The 24000-nt window shown below is 33.2% G+C and overlaps 1 protein-coding gene across 1 annotated transcript in view; it reads right to left on the bottom strand.

Moving 5' to 3' along the window:
• Positions 1-2188, bottom strand: part of LOC129231293 (sodium-dependent proline transporter-like) — a 79749-nt gene extending 77561 nt beyond the window's left edge. Inside the window, exon 1 of the mRNA XM_054865581.1 lies at positions 2086-2188. Coding sequence (XP_054721556.1) covers positions 2086-2109 — 24 coding nt within the window. The 5' untranslated portion in view covers positions 2110-2188. The remainder of the gene's footprint in view (positions 1-2085) is intronic.
• Positions 2189-24000: the final 21812 nt, after the last annotated feature.

Raw genomic sequence — 24000 nt, 5'->3', positions numbered from 1 at the left:
GGAAACTATCAATTCACTGAACGGAACTCCGAATTTTATTGAATGATTAAATACGGCTCACACATTCGTACATCTAAGGAAAAGAGATATTAGGCATTTGAAAATTTCAATACTGAAATACAGTCTCCAAATTTGCCGAATAGTCGGGACAAAATTAGCCGAATAAGGAAATTTTTGGGAAGTCTCCGAGACCTCGTATAGAGGTGTTCTTGTGAGCATCTACAACCAGTTGCAATTATTTCTTTATATTTTTCATTCCACTACCAGGGGTGTGCCCACGGGGGGGGGGGGGACTATGGCGCAAGTTGCGCCAACAGAATTTGAGTTTTTTAAAAAAAAAATACTTCAATTTTATTTATATTTATTTATTAATTTATTTTTTATTTAAATTATATATTTTATTTTGTTTACATTTCATTTATTTAGTTTGTGTGTGTATGTCATTGGCGTAGCATAGAACTTTTCAAATAAAATGATAATTGAAAATAAATCAAATATTTTTAAAAAATAAATTAAATAAAAATATTTTTAAAAATTAATAAAATAAAAAAGAGCTAAAAAATAAAAAGGCAAAGAGGGTTCAGATTTTTTTTTTGGGGGGGGGCACCCCTGTACACTACCACAACTCTACAGACTAAAACGCACAAAAATTGCTAATTTTCATAGAGAATGAAAGACTTCTGCGCATTTCATTTATGAGTTAAATATCATTTGCACCATCTGATAAACTTCTCTCAACTTAATTATTCAGTTGCTTACATAGACTTCGATGCGTCCCTCCCACAATATTCATAAGTAGTAGTAAGTTATCAATTTTTTAAATTTTAATTTTAGCATAATGTTTTTTTTTTCTAGAGCGTGCACCCTCATACCTCTTGCCCCCCCCTCCGCCCTGCGGGGGGGGGGGGGGGCTATGTACGCCACTGATCAGAGTGGTCGCATTTAGCAATTAAATAGCCTTGATTTACGTAATAAAACTACTTTAACTTGGTAGGATTTAATTTTTCGTGTACGAAAACATGCAATTTAGAGTAATCCTAAATAACAAATCGTTCATCACCCAATCAATAAAAAACACATTAAAATAAAATACAATAACCAATGAAATCCACTGAAAAAAGAATGTATTGTTTTTGTAAGATCGAACCAAATGTCTTAAAACATAGAAGGTAATGTTGAATGCTTTGAATATTGCAAAATACAGCAGGTGACCTAAAATCTTTTCGTAAAAATACTACATCATAAACACTAAGAAATTAAAGTCAAAATTTTTGAAATATTATCAACTAAAATTGCTAAGTTTTAATGCCAATTAAAACAAATATGTCTCCGATTTTCCACTTTGAAAATCGTTTATACACATTTTATTAAAAAATGAAATACTTATAATATCCATTATCATTTATTCTTGAAAACCGCATTTTTCTATTTGTATAAAAATGTTTTTATACATTAAAATGTTTTAAATACAATATATAAGAGAAAAATGAAAGTAATTAGTAAATGAAATATTGATGAATATTAAATACATAAAATGACGAGCTTTTTTTAAATTAATCTTGCAAATTTCATATTGCCTTTCTACGTACGAAGTTTCAACAAATGGAATATCGTCAACTTTCTGAAAAAAAGTCATTCAATCGAAAAAAAGGGGGGAGGGGTGCGATGAATCACAGTGATTGCACTTTACAATTCGATATTTCATGATCAAGACAAAGCATAACAATGATCTAGCCGGTTTTTGCTATTTCTCATAGCAAGTTGATAGTATAAATTGACTATGTTTCAAAACTGGAATTTTGGACTAACTAACTTTTTGCCTGAAAGCCGACGATATGTCGAATTAAAATGAAGAAAAACCCAACGCTAATTCTCAAATCAAATTAATTTCTGGAAATTTCCAATTCAAATCGTTAATCGAGCATTAAACCTACCTCAATCCACCTGACCTTCCTCCCACACCTGAATATTAATGAGAATCGGAAAAATGCTTCGTACGGTTAGCGGAAATGAATGTCCAGTCACTTGTAATTGTACAAACGCTTCTGTTTTAAAATAAGGACATTGAATTTTAAATTTACTTACCTTACTAGACTTCTGGACTACCATATCGATCAATAACTTCTTCGGCAAAGTTGAACTGGTTCAAAAGCATCCAACAGCGACGACAACTGACAGGAGAATGGCGCCGGGAGACCGATGCAAGACGCCTTATATAGAATTGGATCAAAATCTCGCCAAATGTGTCGCCAACGAAAGCCGGTATTGAAAATAAAGCTCAATAGCCGGTGTCTTCTGAGAAAAATCATGTTTTTGTTTGCATTTTCGGCGAAAGTTTCGAAATATACTCGAAATATTTCGAAATTAATACAGATTCATTTTTATGTGATTCTTGAAATATTACTCATTTGTTTTGAAGTTTGAATATTATTCTGAAGTCATTGAACTTAATAATAAATCATAGTTTGAAAAGCTATATGAAAATATCTTGGATGCATATTGAAATTTTGTAAAATGAGATTTGTTATTAGTTGTATGAAATAAAAAGTAAATTAGTACGTATACTAGAAGAAAGTAGTTATAATTGTAAAGATTAGGTGCATATGATTAACTATTGTCAAAAATTTCACCTTTATTTCCTTGGATGTGCGTTCAATTGGTAAGTTTATATCAAGTTTTCTTATAACATGTGATTCAAGTCAAAAATAATACTTTAAATCAACTAATTAAAAAGGATAAATAATGTGGTGTTGGAACTTTTATGAATTGGTGATATGCCTTCCAGTTATGGTAATACGAGAAACAGAGGCAAGTTAAAATAAAAGTAGCGACTCAGTGCTACGGCACTAAAGAGAAAAAAAAGTGGTTAATAGAAATGCTATATCCAGTAAGAAAGCATTTAAGGTAATTTTAATCTTTTTATCCTTTTATGGATAAAAGAGCAAATGATTATGGACACGAGATTGAATACAAGCTCTTTAAGATGGATTAAAACGAAGCTATCTGGGATTAATTAAAAGTAGCCAGTTAGTATAGATTACGCGCAGACATTTAGGGTAATTTGAAGCAAGTGAGATAAAGGGCACCAATTCACATTTTTTAGTATTTTTGACTTGAAAAAAAAAATGCAGAATGCTTATGCTCCTGGCAAGTCTATAACAACAGTTTTCCATTTAATAATAACAAATAAATACCTCTGTGCTTGAAAATTAAATGAATGAATTACCAACGTATAAATGCACAAAAATTGCAAACTTCTGCAGAGATGTGTTTCGTGGTTACAAGGAACCCCTTTTTCAATGCAAAGAAGTGTGAGCTTTTGGAGGAAAACACATTCTCGGATGACTTTAACAGACTTGAAAATGATTACTTGAAAAGTCATCCGAGGATGACTTTTCATCCAAAAGCACACACTTTTATATATTGAAAAAGGGGTTCCTTGTAACCCCAAAACACGTGTCTGCAATAATTTGCAATTTTTGTGCATTAAAACGTTGGTAGTTCATTCATTTAGTTTTCCACTTGTTAACTCACAAAATAATTTAGCTTTACTGTACACATCCGCATACCCAGTAAGTTCCAATTGCATAATCAAATAATTTTGAAATTAATGTTAGGAAGCTACTCTTAAAAGCTGATTTAAAGTTGTTGAAATGTCTCTTTATCTTATATTGTAGTATTCTACGCGATTTAATAAATTATAGAAATCTTGTAATGCATTGAAATAAAAATGAGGGGTTTTTTAAACATTTTTTTAGTATTTTTATTACTTCCTTTTACAAAAAAGGAAGTATTGTATTTGCAAAAAAATTTTCACTTAAAAATCGACCTTAATTTCCATTTTACGCACCCCGAATGAATATTGAGTTTTTTTTCGACTCGATCACACGTGGATGAGTGCCTAAGAACGTATAGACACGCGAAATATACATAATGACGTTTCCCGAGTTAATTACAACGAATTTTCTCGTGACGTCCGTATGTGCGTATGTGCTTATGATCGTATGTATGTTGCATAACTCAAGAACGGTAAGTCCTAGAAAGTTGAAATTTGGTACGTAGTGGGGTCTAGTTGTGCAGCTCCCCTTTTTGTTGCATTCGAGTGTTTCTAAAGGGGTCTTTTGCCCCTTTTTGTGGGGAAATCATTGTTAATTTTGATGTAAACTCAAGTGGTGTTAAATTTGGCGGACACTTTTCGATATGTCGCCAGTCTTTTGGTCGCCAAGTTTTGTCGCCAACTTGGCGGTTTTTATTTATTTATTATTATTATTTTTAATTTGGTTTCAATTTGGCCACTATGGTGATATTTAGTAGGGCTCGACCGATGGCATTTTTTGGCCGATGGGCCGATGGCCGATTGTTTTCCTCCAAATGGCCGATTGCCGATGGCCGATGGCCGATGCCGTTGGCCGATGGCAAAAAAAAAAAAAAAAAAAATCAAACAGAAATAAATTGATAAGATTGTCAGGGATTTAAAGGATCATTGATTCATTTCACTTTACTTTCTTTCTACAAATAAAGAATTGTAATCACAAAAAAAAAAAAAAAAAATCAGATTTCGACCTAAATTTCTATTTTACTATCACCAAATTTATACTTTACAAGTTTTTTTGGCACATCTGTACATACATATGTACCTAAGAACATATAAATAACCAAATATCCATTTTGAACGCCTCCTCAGTTAATTATCGCAAATTCTCTTGTGATGTCTTCATGCGCGTAAACTTGCGTCACTCAAAAACGTTAGGAAATAGTAAATTGAAAACTCATACGTACGTAGTATGATCTAAAAGTTCGAGGTCAAGTTGTATAAAACCTTACCCTGAATAGTTCATATTACCGAAGCATATATCTATCTACAAAATAGTCACCTTGAACGATTATGCACTTCTGCCAACGTTCGTATAGCTTTTAGAAGCACTCCTGGAAGACATTTTTCGCAAATTCCTGTAAGGCCTCTTGCGCTGCTGCTTTAACTTCATCGTGGGGAAGAAGGCGACTTTCATGTTGAGGATGCACGGTTCGATTGGTCAATACTCTGATATGACAAACAAATAACATAACGTTTCGTCGGACTTAGCTCCGTGTGACTTTTACCTGTTCCCAGCAAAAAAACATTTGCATAGACGCCGTTTTGTTCCGTCAGGAGAAGATGAAACTGCATCATAGAAGATAGCGAAAAATGGCTTCCAGGAGTGTTTCCAAAAGTTATATGAACACTGGCAGAAGTACATAGTCCCTCAAGGCGACCTTTTGAAGGTGGATGTGCTTCGGTAATGTGAACTATTCTGGGTAAGATTTTATACAGCTTGTCCCCGAACTTTTGCATCGTACTACGTACAATCTGTATAGGGTGTAGTTATGCTTCTCCTTTTTTGACTGCTGTATGATGAAAGAGAAAGAACAATAGCCAAAAAAAGAAGGAAGAAAAACAAAGAGACTGTTTAATAACCAATTGATTTTTTTTTTTAAATTGAGCATATAACTAAGATTTCAGTAATGTTGTAATAATGTATGGATTTGGTACACTAAACATAGTTTAAAAAAATGAAATTGCGTTGTTTAATCATTCAAAAAAAAAAAAAAAAAAAATTAAGAATAGAACTATGAAACCGTCAACAAATTACGCAATTAAAGTGGAAAGATTGCACTTAGACAATTTTTAGTCATCAAATTAAACAAAAAAGGTAACAGATAAATTACAATCTTAAATCAAAATAGGAATATTTTTATACTTATTTAAAATTTATGAATAGAAAAGTTTGCATTTTTCATAAAAGCTATAACAGTGACATACATTTTGCTGAAAAAAAATAGCCATGAAAAGAGCAAGGTTCTTAAAACGCAGGTACAATAAACAAACTCAATATTTACAACCAAGTTAATAACTGAATACATATACTACTTGATCTGATGTTTGCACGCATAGTATTGAACAATTTGTTTAATCTTTTATGAAGCTTTACAAACAAGTTCAAATTAAATTTGTCAATTTAACAATAATTTTCTGAAATTTGAAAAATTGCATAATAGAAAATCCTTGAAACTTTTCAATAAAAAACGAAAATAACTTATTAATTGATTTTATATAAATACATAAAAATAGTTACTTACAACAGAAAAAAAAATCAATCGCTATTAATGATGCAAAAAAGGTGACAATTTACGAAATATAGGTGAAACAAGTATGAGAAATACGCAAAATGACATTTCTAGACCAAAATAAATAATCGCTAAATATTTAAGAAATACTTGAAACGACGAGGTAGGGTTAGGGAGGGTCACCCTCTAATTTTGGAGTAAATCACACTTCGGCCCCAACCTCTGCCTCATTTTTTTAGTACAGAACAGGTACCACCAACGCCTCGGAAGAGTTGCTGAATCTACTTCAGCACTTCTGAAAAAAAAATTCATAAGTCCCTTTGATTTCCGAATTATGTCACCATTCAAAACGTCTTTAATCAATTTCTTACATTAATGCTCAAAATTCTTTTTAAACAATAGATAAAGTTTGAAAAAAAAAATCTCCAATTTTATGAATGGTGTTAAACAACTCAGAAGTACAACTAGAGTTTAATTTCAGAAATTGAGGGAGTGGGAGGAGGGGCACGCAAGTGTTCTCGGAAATTCAAAAAATAGTCGTAAAAATAGAGTTCAAAATAATCATAAACATTGAGCTGAAAACCCTTTCAAAACTTGCACCCGAGTTTGTTTTGACGTGCAATGGCGGATTTAAAATATAGCAAATGTTGCACGAGAGGCCCCATAACCATAGGGCCACCGAAGGAGTTACAAAAATGCGAATGATAAATGTTTTACAACTTCTGTGATCCCCAAAATGTATTTCGACGGGCCCCAAACTTGTAACTCCGCCAAAGCGATACAGAAAAGTCTGCATTACTATGATTCATATTACAAATATCGAAAAATTAAAAATTACCGTCGGTTCAACGGGAATCTAATAAAATGACACAAAAATTGGTTTCGCCATCTCATATTTGTTTCCATGGTCTCCAATTCGGCAATATATCACCAAATGATCATCAGTCTGAGACGCTTATATTAGTTTTGCATTGAAATAAGTAATTAATAGCCACAAAAAATGAGTAAACAAGCTTTTCAGAACACCCGATCGAAAACAAAAAGGGAAGTGCACAACTGGAACGTCCGCAGACCCCACATACGAAACTTTAACCTTCTACAGATTATCATTTTTGAGTTATGACTTATGACAGATACATACGTACATCCTACTGCAAGAAACAACGCAATAATTAACTTGTTTGGTACCTGAATGTAATATTAAAAACTCTCTTCTAGGAATGACTAAAAATAGAAATTCATACTGAAATTTAAGTAAATAATTTTATATGAAAACAACAACTCCATTTATTTTGTATTAAAAAGTAAAACAGCAAAGTTCCTTTTTTTTTCAAAAACATCGGCAAATTCCATCGGCTTTTCGATGTTTTTTAAGGCCGATGGGCCGATGTTTCCCGCAAGTTAGCATCGGCCGCCGATGCCGATGCCGATGGCTAAATTGTTGAACCATCGGCGCCGATGCATCGGCAGGCCGATGCATCGGTCGAGTCCTAATATTTAGAGAGTAAACTATTGAATCACATTAAAATGGGGAAATGACATTAAACTGGAGTAAAAGGAAGTCATGTGATGCACACATCAGCTCTTTATTTTCCGAATCAAAATTACACTACTTTAAAAAAAAAACATCACATTCTTACATGGTTTAAATTTACCCTAAGTAACAGTATAGCTTTTAACTAAGTTCCTTTTAAGTTGTTTTTGAAACACTGTGCGGGAAAAACAAGAAAAAGAAAAAGAAAAAAAAATGTTTCTGACACAATTTTTGCTGAGTCTTATGTAAAATGACCCCCTGAATCTAAATATGACCACTTTTCCCTCATTCCCCACCCTCCCCCACGTTTTGGAGTAGCTTCCGCCTATTTTTTATTTCCTTTTACAAAAAAGGAAGTATTGTATTCGCGAAAAAATTTTCACCCAAAAATCGGCCTTAATTTCCATTTTGCTCACCTCCAAATGAATGTTGAGTTTTTTTTTTTCAACCCGACCACACGTGGATACGTTTCTAGGAACGTACAAACACCCGAAATATCCATTTTGACGATTCCCAAGTTAATTACAACGAATTTTCTTGTGACGTCTATATGTGCGTATGTGCGTATGAGCGTATGTATGTCGCATAACTCAAGAACGTAATGTCCCAGAAAGTTGAAATTTAGTACATAGACTTCTAGTGGGGTCTAGTAGTGCAGCTTCCTTTTTGGTTGCATTCGGATGCTCCAAAGGCTCCTTTTGCCCCTTTTTGGGGGGAAATCATTGTTAATTTCGATGTAATCTCAAGAGGTGTTATAATTTGGCGGACACTTTGCGATATATCGCCAGTCTTTTGGTCGCCAAGTTTTGTCGCCAACTTGGCGACAAATTTGGCGGATTTTTTCAAAAATGTTTTTATTTTAAAATTTGGTTTCAATTTGGCCACTGTTGGTGATATTTAGAGAGTAAGCTATTGCATCATATTAAAACTGCCAATAATGAGAAAATGACATTAAATTGGAGTAAAAGGAAGTCATGTGATGCACTCATCAACTCGTTTTATTACATTTTTTTTTATTTTTCGATAGATTCAATACTTATTTTGATTCGGAAGGAAAGGGAGCATTGTACCTGTTTTTACGGTTAACATCCTTCTGAAGGGCTAGAGAAATGAAAAGTTCATAAAAAACATCTGTAAGCAAGAAGGGACACTTAGAGGGGTATTCTACCCAAAAACAAGTAAAAAATCATCTCCAACGATATTTTTTTCGGTTTTTGTTTTACAATTCTTTCGCTTATTTTAGGTACAAAACCGAAACGTAGTATCGGACTCACTCCATGTCCGATTTTTTTTTAATTGAAAAAAAATAAATAAATGAAGCTATGCATGTTGCATACGAGTCGCACCGCAGTTCTTCAGTAAAGATATTTGCCTTATAACTTTTATTTATTTAATTTACATCATTCACATATACTAAGATTAAAATAGAAATTAAGTAAGCTTATGATATACACTATATCAGTGGCGCTGGGTTTTGAAAATCAGTAAGGGTTAGGGTGGTTCAAAAAAACTTTTCTTTTTCAGCTAGAGCCCAGGACCCCCCTTCCCCCTTTTTTTAGATTTACTAATACTGCCGTGCTAAGCACAGATGTGGTATCTGCACATTTTATCAAAAATGAGTTATTGTCACCAGGTTATCCTTTCCATCTTACTTTATCTATATATGAATTTTTTTGTTGATATTCGAACGGGAAATATAAAATAAATTCTTCGAAAAAAAAGTGGTATCTGCTCATTTTGCATGGTTTGCTAAGGTAGTTTCAACGTAAGTGACAAATACTAAGCATCTTAAGTGGTATCTGAGTAGTTACCCTTTTTCTCTTAGTATAATGTAGATACGACTTTTATGCCTTAGCAATCCAGCACTTAAGAGTGTTGCAGTTCATTGAGCTGGAATTCTAAAATTTCATTCCCCTTATGAATTGATCAGTGGATGTGGGACGATAATAAAATAATTATGATCTTAAACTAATGCTTGTTCAAATATTGAAACCTTTGTATTAGAATATTTGTTTTATGACACATTTTTAAAAATGAAACGCTTGTAAATGTTCATGTCCGATTCCTCTGCTAAAAATTTGATTTTATTCTTTTAATGTTTGTTTTTATTTAAATATCGTCTGTTGTCAAAATTATCTTTTCGCTCAGTTAATAAATGTTGAAACCAAAATACTTTAATCTAATATAATTGGTCTTGAAAAAATTTATTTTATTAGTCACTATCTGTGAAGATACAATTCTCAAATCGTAAGTAATAATTGCAAAAATTATACTTCCAATTTATTTTAGCGAAATATTTATTTTATTCTTTTACATTCTTATTTTACGTTCCTTCAACATCGTCTGCTGTTAAAATTCTCTTACACATTAAATTGAATAATCTGGAAATGAAAATACAACTATTGCTTTTACAGTTCTAATGCATGAACGAGACAATGGTATTTTCCGGAAGGGAAATTTTGTTAGATTTTTGGCAAAAAAATCTAGCGACAGCTAAGTCTATCAGTTTTAAGTCTGAAGAAGATTCCAGTCACATTCAGAGTAATGTAAATACACCTTTTAGTCTTAATGTAGACGTTAATTATGACAATGGAGAATCGCCAAAAGGTATGTCTAGTCGCATTGGAGATTTTGCTAGTTTTATTTGCGAAGAAGAACTGGACAATGTTTGTGAAATAAGTAATGACTGTTCCTTGCCACCTAATTCTTCTGATCAAGATAGCTCATGTTGGTCTTCAAATCGCACAAAGGAGTGCATATTCACTTCTGTAAATTCCACAAATACTTTAACCTTTGAAGAATCTGTGTCAATATTAGTCGCAAACCCTGAAAATAACTGTGGCAAGGATGGAAATAAAAAGCAGTCAACAGAATCTTCACCCAGCCAGTTTCAAGAACATCAAGTTGAACTTGTTAACAGTGTACCGATAGGTAATGAGCCTTTAAAAAATCCAGACAGCTTTAATGTACGGAAAGAATTTCAATGTTCAAGCCTAATAACTAAAGAGGGGAATTCAAGGAAAAGGAAAAAAATTGATTTTTCCATTCAAGAAAGAAATGACATTAAGCTGCAGAGGATTAAAGAATCTCACCCTATATTGGCTCCATGCAGTAAAAGTTGCAAATTTATGTGCAGAACAAACATCCCAGAGAATAGGCGAATTGAAATAAATGAGCAATTTTGGGCCATTAGTTCCGTAGAGGGCAGAAAATCTTTTGTTCTCAACATGGTCAGCAAAATGCCTGTTAAACGAAAGACTTGTGGGAATGACTCAAGACGTTCCAATACAAATACGTTTTATTTGAAAACAAATGAAGGTACCACTGTAAAGGTTTATAAAGTATTTTTTCTTGCAACCTTAGGATATAAAAAACATAACGACTCAATATTACAAACTCTCTCTAGACAGAAAAGTAAGATCTCTCCCGAGTTTGACAAGAGAAGAGGAAGGGCTCCAAAAAATAAATATAATCATGAGTCACTTATTGAAACATATTGAATCCTTCAAGCCTAAAATTGCTCATTATAGAATAGAGCATGCCCCAAACAGACGTTATTTGCCAAGTGACTTAACCGTTAAAAAAATGTATGATGACTTCACAAAAAGACATCCTGATTCTTGTTCGTACGAGTTATATAGAAAAGAAGTATCGAAGATGAATATATCGTTCTTTAAGTTAGGTAACGAAGAATGCGAACTATGCGAGCATTTCATATTGCATGAACATGCAGAAGACCATCATAAAATAGATTGCAGCCATTGTAATGCATGGAATAATCACATTAAAAATGCTACTACAGCTAGAGCGGAGTATAAAAAGGATGCGGATGAGGGTGCAATAGACAAAGTTATGAAATATTCTGTCGACATGGAAAAAGTAATTATGCTTCCCAGGAGTGAGATGTTCAAATCTGTTATTTTCAGCCGAAGATTAACTGTTTACAATGAAAGTTTCGTACCAGTAGGGAAAAAATCAAACAATCCGACTGTTGCATGCTTATGGCATGATGCCATACGAGGCCAAAATAAAGAAGAAATTATAAGCACGGTATATAAGTTTCTCATAACGACGTGTCGGGATATGAAACAAATTGTATTATGGATGGATAATTGCTCATCGCAAAATAAAAATTGGGCTTTCCTAAGCTTTCTTGTGTTCTGCATCAATTCTATCTACATTGATGCAGACATAATTGAAATCAAGTACTTTGAGCCAGGGCACACTTTTATGTCCTGCGATTCATTTCATCACCAGGTTGAGAAAGCAATCCATAAAACAAAAAAGATTTACGATTTTGACGATTTCAAAAATGCGGTGAAATCTACATCTGCAAAAGTTAATGTGGTGGAAACGCAACCAAATGATTTTTTCAAATGGAAAGACTATGCTGTAAAAAGAAAAAATAATAACAGAAATGTATCAAGGGCAACAAAAGGTGACCCGAGATCAATTATGACTAACAACAAGGGAAAAACTGATAACTACAATTTGCCCTATTTACGTGATATCGTACATTTGCGGGCAGAAAGAGGAAAGAAAATTTTGTTCTACAAAAGAAACTATAAAGATACTACATGGGAAAAACTTGACTTTTTAAACATCAAAATGTTGAAAAATGCCATTAAACTGCCTCAACATTATGAACATGCAGTTGGGATCACTGTATCAAGAAAAAATAACATAATCAAAAATCTTCTTAATTCGGAAAAAGGTATAATACCGCAAAGTCGTTTTGCGTTTTGGAATCAGTTGCCAGTAAGCGACAAAAATGATTAATTATTGCACTTGTTAAGATTTTCTATTTGCACTTCAAGCACATTGTCATGTTTTCTTTTTGTATTGTGATTTGTATTCGATAAATATCTTTTGCATTCTATAAGTTCATGCCATTGAAGATAATAAAAAATGTATTATATAAATGTAAAACATAAATTATATTTCAATTTATTGCATTTATCAATTATAAAAACACATGCCTTACTTAATGAAGCATTTTATTGACGAATAAAAAGTTGTCTACGTGGAGTCTAGTAAACGAAAATTCATTTAATATGAATATCATGAACTATATCATAATATATTCATTGCTTAATTAAGTGCAGAAACATAATTTTGCTAAGCCACCGCTCCCGATTGTTATCTCTAAATAGCACTTTACTAAGCTGCTTTTGTCGTATCTGAGCAGATACTGCTAAATATCCCTAGTAATATTCACTTACGGCAAAAATACCTTAGTAAATAAACACGTTAGTTAGGAGAAAATGTATAGTAACTACATTTATTAATTATAAAAAATAACTTTCTCAAAAAACTTATTCATGTATGTTAGATCAACTAGTTATAAATAAGTTACGGTAGGTTAAATTTTATATTCAGTTACAGTTAAAAAATTATGAGCTGTAAAACTTTAACCGTGAATTTCTCATTTTGAGCTCAGCTGCAGATACCACATCTGTCCTTAGCATGGCAGAATAGTATTAGGCAGCAAAATTTTAGCTTCTTACTCAAATTTTAAGAGGGTGCTCTATGACCCCTTAATTTAACCATTAGCCACAGCATCAAAAATGCCTCAAATTTAGAAACATTTAATTTCATTAGCATTTTCTTTATAAATAATTATTTTATTGCAATGTATATGCATATTACTCGTGTCTATTATAATATGTAGCATTGTGTTTTCAGTTCAATGTATTTTTTTAACTTCCCTCCCCATACTTATGAAGTTTTGGGAAGGGGGTTGAGCACCCTTTTTCAGTTGAAATTGGAAGCTAAAATTCCTCCAGTATATTACTATTCACAAGTCTAAAAATATTGAGAGCTGTCCCGTTATCTAGGATTTTTTTTCATGTATTTTTGAACCACCTTAGTGAAGGGGCTCTAACATGCGAGTCCAAAAGGATGAGGGGTGATCAAAACGAGGGCAAAATTTAAAAATGAAACTTTTAAGAAAATTTGTGAGAAAAATATCAATTTTTTCAATACAATCTAGGGCCCATACTTGAGACAGTACCCTAACTTGGGACATTTTGCCGAATTTAGTTTTAAAGGTTGGTATTTCACCAGTAAGAAATAAATGGTGTTACAGATTAAATGATTAGTTATCGAAAAGGCTATGTGAATTGAACTTTGATGCAACAGCTTTATGAGTTATTTTTATGATTTTGAAAATTTAGAAAAAATATGCTTTTTACTTCCTTTTACAAACGAGCTGATGTGTGCATCACATGACTTCCTTTTATTCCAATTTAATGTCATTTTTCCATTATTGGCAATTTTAATGTGATTTAATTGTTTACTCTCTAAATGTATCACCAACAGTGGCGAATTGAAATCAAATTTAAAAAAAAAAAAATAAAAATAAATCACCGACTTTGTCGCCAAGTTGGCGACAAAACTTGGCGACCAAAAGACTGGCGATATATCGCCAAGTGTCCGACAAACTATAACACCACTTGAGTTTACATCGAAATTAACGATAATTTTCCCCCAAAAAGGGGCAAAATACCCCCTTAGGAACATTCGAATGCAACCAAAGGGGAAGGTGCACAACTAGGTCCCACTAGGAGTCTATGTACCAAATTTCAACTTTCTAAGACATAGCGTTTTTGAGTTATGCGAGATACATACACACATACACACATCCGCACATACGCACATACATACGTACATACGGACGTCACGAGAAAATTCGATACAATTAACTCGGGGGTCGTCAAAATGGATATTTCGGCTGTCTGTAGGTTTCTAGGCATATATCTAAGTGTGGTCGGGTCGGAAAAAAACTCAGCATTTATTCGGGGGTGAGGAAAATGGAAATTACGGCTGATTTTTGAGTGAAACTTTTTTCGCGAATACAATACTTTCTTTTTTGTAAAAGGAAGTAAAAAAGGAAGTATTCACGAAAAAATTTTCATTCAAAAATCGGCCTTAATTTCCATTTTTCTCACCCCCGAATGAATTTGAGTTTCTTTTTTGACCCGACCACACAGATATATGCCTAGAAACCTACAGACACCCGAAATATCCATTTTGACGACCCCCGAGTTAATTACAACGAATTTTCTCGTGACGTCCGTATGTACGTATGTATGTGCGTATTTGTGTATGTATCTCGCATAACTCAAAAACGGTATGTCCTAGAAAGTTGAAATTTGGTACGTAGACTCCTAGTGAGACCTAGTTGTGCACCTTCTCTTTTGGCTGCATTCGGATGTTCCTAAGGGGGTCTTTTGCCCCTTTTTGGAGCGAAATCTTTGTTAATTTCTATGTACACTCAAGTGGTGTTATAATTTGTCGGACACTTGGCGATATATCGCCAGTCTTTTGGTCGCCAAGTTTTGTCGCCAACTTGGGGACAAATTTGGCGATTTTTTTAAAAGTTTTTACTTTGGTTGTAATTCGGCCACTGTTGGTGATATTTAGAGAGTAAACAATTGAATCACATTAAATTTGCTAATAATGAGGAAATAACATTAAATTGGAGTAAAAGGAAGTCATGTGATTCACACATCAGCTCGTTTTAAATATGGAAATAACTTTGGTTACCTAAAGTTCAAAATTTAGGGCTATTCTCTTGACAATAAATGTGTCATGATATAAAAGGACAACAGTTGTCATTGTTAAAAAAAATGAATCTATTGATGAGCAAAAGATGTTTTGCCAGAATATTACAACAATTAGCTCTACTAATGAAATTAAGTCTCAAAGTATAGATGAGGCTAATTTATTTGTAGCGAACTTCAGGTATAATGAAGGAATAAAATTGAATGTGAAAAGATTTTAAATAATTAACATGGAGAGCTAAAAATAAGCAGTGTTAATAACTATATCTGTTTACCAATTGCTTTTATGCTTCCAAATATAGAGGGGAAAGCAGGAATATTACATTCAAAAGAATTAAGAAGGCTGCGGAGACATTCAGTGTTTTCAGGGGAAAGTGTAAATTCTGAAATCACTGAAAGTTTACAATATTATATTATTTCTATCTAATAATGTTTTTTTCTTTATTGGGTTGTAAAATAAACTTCTTTAAAATGATAGTTGGTGTCCCATACTATTATCTATTGCTGAGTAGATGAAAGAAAGATTAAAATAATAAGTATCCCAAGTTTGGGAGGGAGGTCGATAATGAACATTCTTTTGTTTTATCTTTAAATGAACATATCTACACATCTATATATTGCCCTTAGGTGAAGTACTAAGGCACATCCTAAAAATAGAGTGCTTCGTTTGAATCGTCATTAATATACTACTAAAGGTAAAAGTTCAAAACTGTCCCGAGTATGGGCACCTGACTATAGGTTATTACCACAGAATAGTTCCACTGGTAAAAAAAAAGTCGACTTAAATAATAAGGAATTTTATCGGAGAAAATATTAGTGAGAATCTTAAGTTATAGAAACATAAAAGTCCAATTTTTAATTTTTCTTATGCCAAACCGAATTTAAAAGCAAATATGTAAATAAATATACAAAATCAAACAAAGACACCAACTGAGGCATTGAGAAGCAAAGGGATGTAAATGGACAAATTAAAAATTTGGAGAAAACTAGTACAAATGGTAGGTGACTCTTTCCTATGTTTTGAGGCAAGAGTTAGTACTAGTAGCCCTGGTTAGGTGCTGCTGTACAGCATGATTTAGAAAACTTTTCAATGAAAGCTTACCTATGACGGCAATTATAAACGCGTTTTACTCAAAACTGGAAAATGTCCACTTACATCCCTTTGCTTCTCCCTGCCTCAATTGTTACTGATATTTTTCAACTATTAGAGACATTAAAAGTTTTGATCGTTCGCAAGTTTGCAACATTTGCTTGCAATCGTTCAATGTTATTCATGATAAAAACAGATGATTTTATCGAACGATTCCTCAATATTCGTCGCCTATCCAAGTGTTATTCAAATTCGGCTCATTAAGATCACTGATAACTTTCTGAATTTTTAAGACACTCAACTGGAATTTCATCATGAGTTGAGGAATCTAGTTGGGTTTTAGTTTATGGGGGGAAGTTATAAGTTGCTATCTTTCACGCATGTGCTTTCAAAATTAATTACTTTAAATATCCATATTTTATCTGATTTACAACATTTTAATTTCAAATTTTAGTATTATGATTTTTTTGTATGCTGTGCAGTTTTCTGAAAAATTGGTAAGCTTTGATTTTCAATTTAGCGTGTTATGAGCCAAAAACCTTCAAATAAAATTCGTAGTTTTGAAAGAAATGCTTATATCTTCGAGAAGGTAAGTGATACTTTCTCGAAAGTATGTAAAATAGTTGTACATAGTAAGCTGAGTAAGTAATTTCTGAAATTTACACCTCATTCTCATTTATTTGCGATGAATGATGATCAAAAAACTTTTGTTTTCCTCTATTTGTTACTGATCTCCAAAACGCAAGGGTGATATAACTTTCAATGAAAAGTGACAGCTGGAGCATACCTTTTATGTGAAAAAAGTTGGAAAGCAATTAGTCTCTTATTTCTTGAGAAATCCTTAAAAATGTGAACTTTTGAAAGTGTCCCAATACTTTTGTTCATATAACGTATATGATCTATAAAACTCAATTTCATTTGAATATTCCTTTGGTTTTTGTTACAATAGGTCTTTTAAATGAGAGTATGCTCTTTAAGGGCATTAATATGCTCGAATTCAAAAGATGACATAGCTATTAAAGGAAGAAAAAAAATGATGCCTATATTACGTAACTTCACTCCTTTTAAATATTCGATGTAGGGTTGGTTGGGGTAAGTGGGACACCCCCTAAAACTGAAATATGGATAAGGTTTTTATACTTGTTTGCACTGATAATGTTATATTTTATCATAGATTACATACATTTGGGATTCGTGGAATTTTTTTTCTAAGTCATAGAATTTAGTCAAAAAAAAAAAAAAAATCTTTGAGCAGCATTTTTCAAAGAAGTGTTTCCAGGTTAGTTATTATTATTTTTTGTGATCATTAAAGTTTCATGTGTAGTTTAACTTAAAGTGCATTCTGCAACAAGAATTTTTGTATAAAATACTATTAATAAGTGTTTAAGAGAAGTGATGCCACTTACCCGGTAATTTTTTGGTATAAGGAGTAAGTGGGGTTCTCACTATGGGGTAAAAGCCCCTCCCCTATAATAGTGAGGATTTTAAAATCAAAAGCAGCTATGATGAAATATTTGTATTTGTGAAACACAAGACAACTATGATGACCTAGTAGGAATTGATAGCTTAGCTACAAAAATTGCTAAATCTGGTGATTATGTATTTGTGAAATTTACATCAAAGAAAACCATAAAGTATTATGTAGCTCTAATGTCGGAAGTTAATATGACACAAATTTTAAAAAATACTTCTGAATTTGCTAGAACGAATAGAGATAGAGACTTTTTATTGTCTTGGTGCAGATAATGTTGGAATTACTACTGTGTATAAAGTGATAATAGTTCTTCCTTAACCAATGTTAAATAGACGCAAACATTTAGTGTTCCCTATTTCTTTTTCAACTTATAGTTATGGCTAATTTACCAAAATTGATCTTAATCAACTGTATTACGTTTATTCAACACACCTTTATATGTAAAAGTAAAATATGTACCTATTGGCTTTAAATACATTTCACAAATGTAATTGATTAATTTTTTTTTTAAATTTTCCGTCATACAGATAGAAGACAGAAAATATCTCATAAATGGATGCATTTATAAAAAAATAATTCATGCTAAAAATTTACATACGTTATTAATTAAAACCCACTTACCCCTTTTTTAGATGTGCTTGATTAAAATTTAAATAACGGGGGGAGGCGCTACCCACTTACCCCTTATTGTGGGGTAGTGAGACACACACACATCTGATTTTTTTATAAAATATAATCATTAAGAGTATGTAAAGCATTAATTTAGAAAATAATGATAAACTTTTGTTCATTAATAATGTCCAAGATAAAATAAAACACTAATTTTACATTTTTTTGTTTCAAAAATTTTGTACAAGGCTTCAAAAACGAACTGTTCTCAAAACTCGTCCCACTTACTCCAACCAACCCTATTTTTAGTAACTCAAATTTAAGGAACTGCGATGTTTTTGCTAGAGCGAGGTGTTTGAAACCTGAAGAAAACACTGTATTGTTTTTTACGAAATGATGTTCGCAATAACTACAGAAAAAAAAACTGCAGATGAAGATCACCGAGTTTGTACAATTCGTCAATAATAATATTTTCATAAAAAATATGAATAAAAAAAAAGCTAGAAAGAAGGAATGAAACAGTATAAATAAGTTTAAAAGCAAAAACATAGATATAATAAAAAGCATAGTTTGGAATAGTTTTGAAAATTTTCGGAGGGGCTATGAACCCTAAAAACCAACCCATGTGACTCCTGTGTGACCTAAAATGAGTTTGCAATATCACCCCTGCCGCGTGTGTTAAAGGTGCTTCTTTATTGGTTGTATATCTTTCTTTAGCATTATTGACTAAGAATGCTTGACAAAATTGGAGCCCAACTAAATGTTTAAAAATGCGTGTTTATGGACTAATATGAATCTTTCATCAGAAATTATAAATAGAAACTTTCCTATATTTTTGTGATTTTTTACAACAATGAAACAAAAAGAAAAAAAAAAAAAGGCACTCTGCGAGTGCCGACAGAAGTGAAAACTTCCATTAAGTGTGCATTTTTTCAGCCGTCAGGAATTTTTTTTTGAATCGTCAGGAAATATTTTATTGTGCAGGAAATACTTTTAAATGAAGTGTTTTTTTCTATTCATTATTATAAACTTTTACTACAAAAATTATATAACAATTTTCATGTAATGCGCTATTGTACATGAATAATAATGTATATTATTTTACGTACAAAAATTGCACTCTATTGCTTAAAACATAAATTTACAAATACATGAAATGCGAAATTTAATTAAATAGTATTCTTAAAAATGAATATCAATGAAACTTAAGAATTTTAATCCACAGTTTGAACAACTCTTCCATTATCATCATCATTATGATTATTATTTCATTCCAAAACTGATACTATAGGTTTATGGTAACTAATATAAGAAACAAACAATTTTGATTCGAATCTATTTCAATATCTTGTAAAGACTGCATCAATTGGTAGTTTCATATCTCGTTGTGCTAAGATTGCAATCACTAGTAACTAAAATAGGAAACAAACAATTTTGATTCGAATCTATTTAAAAATATCTTGTTAAGACTTCATGAATTGTAGTTTTATGTCCCGTTATGCTAAAATCATTGGATCTCGTTAAATCTAACTCTCTATTTAATATTCGAACCTGAGGCCTGAACCCGCAATCTCCGAATTCGCAGTCCAGAATCTTAGCCGTTCGACCAACCATCGGCTCGCTTAAAGATGCCAAATGCGTCTAAAGATGTTTTCACTTCAAAAGAAAAAAAAACTGTAATTCATAAATTAGGGCATTTTAAATGTAACCCGCAGGTTTAAGCAAACGGAATTTAACAATAGAGGAGCACTCTATCAAATAGAACAAATCCCAGTTTATCAAAGGAAAAAGTTTTTACTTTTTGATCAAAAGGTAACAAATCTGACCCCAAGAACATTTTCACCTGTAATAGAACTAACATACCCTGATTGAATCTGTTGAGCGATTTTTTTTTCAAAGGAGCATGTGTCTAAAAATCTCCGATTTTTGATCTACTGTTTTTTGGTTTAAGTACACTCATGTCCAAACTTAAGGTCACAAACATATTTTTCAAAGTAATTCTAAATGGCTACAGGTAAAACTTTAACAAATTATATTTTATGTGTGTTGTGAAGGACCGGTAATTTGACCTTTGTTTCGAAAAAAAGTTGTTAAGTATTAATTTTTAACGAACTGCTGAAATCAGATCGTTTGGAATCTGGGAGCATTGCCTACAATTTTGTGAATACTGCATTAAAACAAAAATAATTAGAATGTTTCCAGTTGGAATGAGTTCTTATAATCATTTAGACAATTTCTTGAAGTGGAGAGCCGTTTGCAGGCTTGAAGCTGGGCAGTCTGAAGCGGAGGTGGCTTGATGGTTACAAGTGACACTGAAAGTGGTATCCAGGTTGTGGAACCAGTTCCAGACAAGTGGTACTGTAACCAGGAAGGCCGAACAGAAGGCTGTTACAGAGTAACGACACCTGCACAGGATTGCTATTTGACTTTAAGTGCACGACAGCATAGGCGAACAACGGCTCCTGAACTTGCATGTGATCGTGTTATTGCGTCTGGAATACAAAATTCCAGACAAAGAGTATGCAAACCGTTTAGGGGCAGAAAGGATCCCCTATACCCGGCGACCAGTTCAGTGTGTCCCTTTGACTGCCTCCAACATAAGATTCCGGTTGCTGTTGAGCCGACACATACCAGGGCTGTTCAGAAAGTATCGGGACTGAATTTATTGTGCAAAAACAAACATACATAAAAAGGTTTTGAGTCAAGCTACTTCGAAATATGCTCCATTGACAGTAATACACTTGGCCCAACGACGTTTCCAGTCCTCGAAACATTTCTAGAACTCAGACTTCGGGATGGCCTGAAGTTGCTGCTTCAAATTCTGTTTCATGGTTTCAATGCCCTGAAACCGGTGTCCTTTTAAGGTGTTCTTGATCTTGGGAAAGAGGAAGAAATCTGGAGGTGACATGTCAGGCGAGTATTGAGGATGTGTTACTTGGGTTGTTCCGTATTTTGTCAGGAACTGCTGCACAAGATTGCTGGTGTGCTCTGGGGCTCCGTCACGATGAAGCATCCAGCGAGAAGAAGCCCACAGCACCGGTCGTTTTCATAGCTGATTTCATCATCTCGTAGGTTTCGGTTCCGGTTTTACCGAACTTAAAGCGAAAATTGATACTGATTCGCTGCTCCGTGTTTTCACACATTTTTTGTTTTCGACGAACGCACGCAAACACTGCACATGAAACAAGTTAGTGTGACTGTACGGCGCGCTGTACACACCTGACGATTTTTGTGAGACGAGGTGAAATATCCGCGTACATGATGCGCACAGTCTCACCCGCTGTCTGGTTTTCTGGAATAATTAGAATAAATTCAGTCTCGATACTTTCTGAACAGCTCTCGTAAGCCTTTTGCACAGTAAGAATGGAAGCGTGTTCTTTTCCGTGATGAGTTAATATTTACCACACAGAGTGATAATCGTTGAATCTTCACCTGTAGGGAGCGATGAGCTCACTAACATCCCTCCTACGTAAAATAAATCGACAGATTTGGAGGCAGAGGAATCCTTGTCTGGGGTGGCATGATGTTTGGCAGTCGTACCCCACTGCACGTCTTCGATGCGAGTACTGGCGCTGCAATAGCTGTAGTAGTGAGATCCTTGAAGCCTATGTGAAGTTGTTCCGGGGTGTTTTTGGCCCAAATTTCATATTTATGGACAATAGCTCACGTCCACACAGAGCCAAATTCTTGACGAGTTTTCTTGAGGAAAAAATACTCGACGTATGGACTGGCCCTTGAGATCTCCGGATCTCAATCAAGTTGAATATGTATGGCATGGTCTAGAAAGAGCCTTTGCAGAGCGTAACTCCCCACCTAATTACTTTTAAAGCCTTGGTTTCCTAGGAGCGAATCGCCGATCTTCGACGTCGCTCCTCACCGTAACGCTGAAATCAAAGTCAAGTGGATTCCGGCTTGGCCATTCACGACGTCGATTTAGCTCGGACGCGCATGAGCAGAAGAATCAAGTTTTCGGCACGGCGAGGAGCGACGCCGACGCTAGGTGTGTTCGCTCCTAGGAAACCAAGGCTTAAGAGTTAATAATCGCGCTTTTGGAAGAATGAACTTTGTTGCCCCAAGCATTTATTGACAACCTCATAAACAGTATTAAAGCTCGTTGGTATAGCAGTGCACGATTGTCACACTCCATATTAGACACACTTTTCCGAGATAAATGTTTTTGATGTACCTTGTTTCTTCATTCTCAATTAAATCTTTTCCATGTTGTTATGTTTCTATGTTCTTTTTCCTATTGTAATACACCTCTGTGATAAATTTCATGATAACACAGTGAATAGTTTTTCAATTTTCTCACATTTTATGTACGTGACCTTAATTTTGGATATGAGTGCACTTTAGTATAAAGATATGATGTGTTGATACATTAGGATTTTGGTTAAATTGGAGCTGTCAACATTCTGGTTTTCGTTCGAAACGACACATATCCAAAATTAAAATAGCGATATCAACTTATTTTTTTTTATACGAAAATTTCGTACCCTGTGACATAATCTGTTATGTCTTTGAGCTCAATTCTGTACCTAAAGAATATCATAAAACTACTTTGCTGTTATCCTGACACATATTTTTCATCTCCTGAACAATTTTAGAAAATTAATGTGTTCTCTTTCGATAGTAATCAATTATTAATGAAGCTAAAGTATAATATATACGATTCATTCCAACCGTTAAAACAATTTTAAGCGATCTTCACGAGAAAAAAATAATACTTTCCCTTTCTAGTTTTCTTTAGTTGTAGTAGTTAAAGTGAGTAGTCCGATCAAGTTAGTCTTTTTACTTTACGTAGTAAATTACTATGTTTGTACCCTCTTCTTTGTTAGAGTTATGTCTAACGTAGGGATAATAGTTTTTAATAACGTGCTATATTTCACAACTAAGTTGTAAGCTTTTATTTTTACATGCTCTTGCACAATGCTATACATATTATTCTTTTAACCGTATTAAATCTACTCAAAAAAAAGCAATTAGTTTCATTTGTTGTCGTGCGCACATTTTGTAAAACGTAATTTATTTTTGGCTTAAAAGTCAAGAAATTCTTCATGCAGCAATTGACGTATTTTTACGTGTATGGAAAGGCATGAACAACTTTTGCCATGTCATCGTTTAGGCTGATGTAATCGCTTTCCAGAATAAAAATAGAAGTCCTTGTGTAGAAATGTGTATTTGACAGTCTGTAATGTAAAGGTAAAGGTTACTTCAAATATATATATATTTTTTTAATGGAGGAATTGATTTATATGTTGTACCTTTTACGTTATTGAAATATATTTGAAGATTTTTTATTCCTGGTCATGAATCACGTGATTTTAATTCTTCAAGATTTATAGCCAGTATCAAAATAAGGAAGTAATACGCAATGAAAAATAACTATTTACGCAATGTGAAATAATTACTTACAGATTAAAAGTTAGTCGTTTTTCTGTCCTGAAGTGCATTAATTTTTTTACGAGACTAATGCCTTGATTTTTTAAAAAATACTTTGGTTGACATATAGGTAGTTAATATAATTTATCCTTTCGACTATAGTACCCATTCAGGACAGTAAAGTTATTTAATATACAGCGTGTCAGCAACTGTTAGTCCCAGATGCATTATTCTAGTTGCA

This window comes from Uloborus diversus, chromosome 10, assembly GCF_026930045.1.
Source record: "Uloborus diversus isolate 005 chromosome 10, Udiv.v.3.1, whole genome shotgun sequence".
Lineage (NCBI taxonomy): Eukaryota > Metazoa > Arthropoda > Arachnida > Araneae > Uloboridae > Uloborus > Uloborus diversus.
This window is presented reverse-complemented; position numbering and strand designations above follow the sequence as displayed.